This window comes from Oncorhynchus nerka, linkage group LG21 (assembly GCF_034236695.1).
Source record: "Oncorhynchus nerka isolate Pitt River linkage group LG21, Oner_Uvic_2.0, whole genome shotgun sequence".
NCBI classification, from domain to species: domain Eukaryota; kingdom Metazoa; phylum Chordata; class Actinopteri; order Salmoniformes; family Salmonidae; genus Oncorhynchus; species Oncorhynchus nerka.
Window position 1 is genome coordinate 9057115 of NC_088416.1, and position 3922 is coordinate 9061036.

The following is a 3922-nucleotide window of genomic DNA, read 5'->3' on the forward strand; positions in this document are numbered from 1 at the left end:
GTCTAAAAACAATGTTTTCATTTGGTCATTATGGGGAATTGTGTGTAGATGAGTGAGAAACAAATATGTTTAATCCATTTTTTAAGTCAGGCTGTAACATAACAAAATGTGGAATAAGTCAACAGTTATGCATACTTTCTGAAGGGCACTGTATGTTTAGTGAGCAAAGATATTGAAGTTGACTCATTCCAATAACTGATTTAGCCTATGTTTTGGGGGTTCTTTATAGTTTATATTCTGTATGTGTTCCAGATATGGCATCCCCCAGCAGTCTCCTGTCTGAAGAGCAGTTCCACTGCTCTATCTGTCTGGATGTGTTCACTGACCCAGTCTCCATCCCATGTGGACACAACTTCTGCAAGGCCTGTATCAAAGGATACTGGGATAGCACAGGCCTGTTCCAGTGTCCCCTGTGTAAGCAGATATTCCACATAAGACCTGAACCGGATGTCAACAGAACACTTAGAGGAGTTGCAGAACTTTTTAAGGGATTGATAGTGAGAGACAGAGAGGATTTCGCTACAGAGCCTGGAGAAGCGGTCTGTGATGTCTGCACTGGCAGGAAGCGCAAGGCTCTGAGGTCCTGCCTGGTTTGTCTGACCTCGTACTGTGAGTCTCATCTGGAGCCTCATCAGATAGCCCCAGCCCTGAAGAGACACCAACTGATCAACCCTGTAAATAACATTGAAGACAGGATGTGTAAGAAGCACAACAAACTCCTTGAGCTGTTCTGTAGGACTGACCAGATATGTGTGTGTCAGTTCTGCTCTGAGACTGACCACAAGGCTCATAACAGCGTACCTCTGGAAGAAGAATGTGACCAAAGGAAGGCTCAGCTTGGGAAGACAGAGGCACAAGTGAAGCAGATGATTCAGGAGCGACTGCAGAAGGTTAAGGAGATCAAACACTCAGTAGATCTCAGCAAAAAACACACTGAGAGGGAGATGTCTGACAAAGTACAGATCTTCACCGCTCTAGTTCACTCCATTGATAAATGTAAGGCTGAGTTAATTTGTGTGATTGAGCAGAAGCAAGAAGCTTCAGAGAAGTGTGCTGAAGGTATCATTAAAGAACTGGAGCAAGAAATCACTGAGCTGAAGAGGATAAGCTCTGAGCTGGGGCAGCTCACACACACCAAGGACCATCTCCAACTCCTCCAGAGCTCCCCATCCTGGTGTCTCCCTGTAAAGGTCAAGGACTGGTCGGAGATCAATGTTCAAAGCCACCTGCACATGGGGTACATGAAGAGAGCTGTATCTCAGCTGGGAGACAAACTGACGAGTGAGGTAAAGAGATTTCATAATGAGATGGAGAACGAGCTGAAGAAGTTGTGTGAAGCTGAGATGAAGATTCTGCAGTATGCAGTGGATGTGACTCTGGACCCTGACACAGCATATCCTGAACTAATCCTGTCCGTGGATGGGAAGCAAGTGAGGTGTGGGGACCAATCACAGAATCTCTCAAATAACCCAAAGAGGTTTACTTATATATACAGTGTCCTGGGGAAGGAGGGCTTCTCCTCAGGGAAATCTTACTATGAGGTACAGGTGAAGGGCAAGACTGAATGGGATTTAGGAGTGGCCACAGAATCCATCAATAGGCAGGGGTGGTTACCGCTGAGCATTGAGGATGGAGTCTGGACTTTGGGACTGAGCACAAATAATTACTATGAGGCTAATGACCCCAAAGTACAGCTGAGCCTGAAAAAGAAGCCCCAGAAGGTGGGGGTGTTTGTGGATTATGAGGAGGGTCGGGTCTCCATTTATGATGTTGATGCCACTGCCAGATCTCACATCTGCTCTTTCACTGGCCACAAATTCACAGAGAAACTCTATCCATACTTCCACTGTGGGTATCCTGATGGTGAGAGAAACATAGCCCCTCTGGTCATCTCTCCTGTCAGTCAGATGACTGGCCCAGTGCTACATTAGGGATGCATTTTGTTACGTTACAGATTTATTCTAAAATTGATTTTTTTTAAATATCCTCATCAATCTACACACAATACCCCATAATGACAAAGCGAAAAACAGGTTTGAGATTCTAAATTGAGCTCAGATGCATCCTGTTTCCATTGATCATTCTTGAGATGTTTCTACAACTTGTTTGGAGTCCACCAGTGGGGAATTCAATTGATTTGACATGATTTGAAAAGGCACACACCTGTCTTTAGAAGGTCTCACAGTTGACAGTGCATGTCAGAGCAAAAACCAAGCCATGAGGTTAAAATAATTGTTTGAAGAGCTCAGAGACAGAATTGTGTCGAGGCACAGATCTGGGGAAGGGTACCAAAACATTTATATAGCATTGAAGGTCCCCAAGAACACAGTGGCCTCCATCATTCTTAAATGGAAGAAGTTTGGAACCACCAAGACTCTTCCTAGAGCTGGCCGCCCAGCTAAACTGAGCAATCGAGGGAGAAAGGCCTTGGTCAGGGAGGTGATCAAGAACCCAATGGTCACTCTGACAGAGCTCCAGAGTTCCTCTGTGGAGATGGGAGAACCTTCCAGAAGGACAACCATCTCTGCAGCAATCCACCAGTCAGGCATTTATGGTAGAGTGGCCAGATGGAAGCCTCTCCTCAGTAAAGGGGACAATAAATCCTGCTTGGAGTTTGCCAAAAGACACCTAAAGAGTCTCAGATCATGAGGAACAAGATGCTCTGGTCTGATGAAACCAAGATTGAACTCTTTGGCCAGAATGTCAAGAGTCACGTCTGGAGGAAACCTGGCACCATCCCTACGGTGAAGCATGGTGCTGGCTGCATCATGCTGTGGGGATGTTTTTCAGTGGCAGGGACTGGGTGACTAGTCAGGATCGAGGAACAGATGTACGGAGCAAAGAGATTATGGATGAAAACCTGCTCTTAAGTGCTCAGGACCTCAGACTGGGGTGAAGGTTCACCTTCCAACAGGACAACGATCCTAAGCACACAGCCAAGACAACACAGGAGTGGCTTCAGGAGAAGTTGATGAATGTCCAGATCGAACATCTCTAGAGACCTGAAAATAGCTGTGCAGCAACACTCCCCATCCAACCTGACAGAGCTTGAGAGGATCTGCAGGGGAGATCGGGAGAAACTCCCCAAATACAGGTGTACCAATCTTGTAGCGTCAGACTCGAAGCTGTAATCGCTGACTAAGGTGCTTCACCATAGTACTGAGTAAAGGGTCTGAATACTTATGTAAATGTAATATTTACATTTTTGTTTTGTCTTTGCAAAACATTTAAAAATAATAATATTTTTGCTTTGTCATTATGGGTTATTGTGTGTAGATTGATGAGGGAAAAAGCAATTTAATCAATTTTAGAATAGGGCTGTAACGTAACAAAATGTGGAAAAAGTAAAGGGGTCTGAATACTTTCTGAATGCACTGTATACTCAGGAGGTGGAAAAAGTGCCCAATTGTTGTACTTGAGTAAAAGTAAAGATACCTTCATAGAAGTGAAAGTTACCCAGTAAAATACTACTTGAGTAAAAGTCTAAAAGTATTTGGTTGAAATATACTTAAGTATCAAAAGTAAAAGTATAAATCATTTCAAATATTTCAAATTTAGTGAGTCTGCCAGATCAGATGCAGTAGGGATGACCAGGGTGACGTTCTCTTGATAAATGTATAAATTGTACCATTTTCCTGTCCTGCTAAGCATTCAAAATGTAACAAGTAATTTTGGGTGTCAAGGAAAATGTATGGAGTAAAAAGTAAATTCTTTTCTTTAGGAATGTAGTGAAGTAAAAGTAAAAGTTGTCAAAAAAAGAAAGTAAAGTTAAGTACAGATACCCCCAAAAACTATTTAAGTAGTACTTTAAAGTATTTTTTACTTAAGTACTGTATACTACTGTATAGTAGCTAATCGCCTGGTAAAAATGTATGATTACAACTGTTACTCTAATTTATTATGTGAAAATAAAGAACAAGTA

General features: G+C 42.9%; 1 protein-coding gene across 1 annotated transcript; it reads left to right on the forward strand.

Annotated features, from left to right (window-relative positions):
- Positions 1 to 242: 242 nt before the first annotated feature.
- Positions 243 to 3922, forward strand: LOC115103553 (zinc finger protein RFP-like). Its single transcript, XM_029624391.2, has one exon. The coding sequence runs from the start codon at positions 255 to 257 to the stop codon at positions 1929 to 1931; it is 1677 nt and encodes a 558-aa protein (XP_029480251.2). The 5' UTR covers positions 243 to 254; the 3' UTR covers positions 1932 to 3922.

What these genes read in the sequence shown, in the direction of transcription:
- LOC115103553 (XM_029624391.2), top strand. Translation starts at nt 255, where the DNA reads ATGGCATCCCCCAGCAGTCTCCTGTCTGAAGAGCAGTTCCACTGCTCT.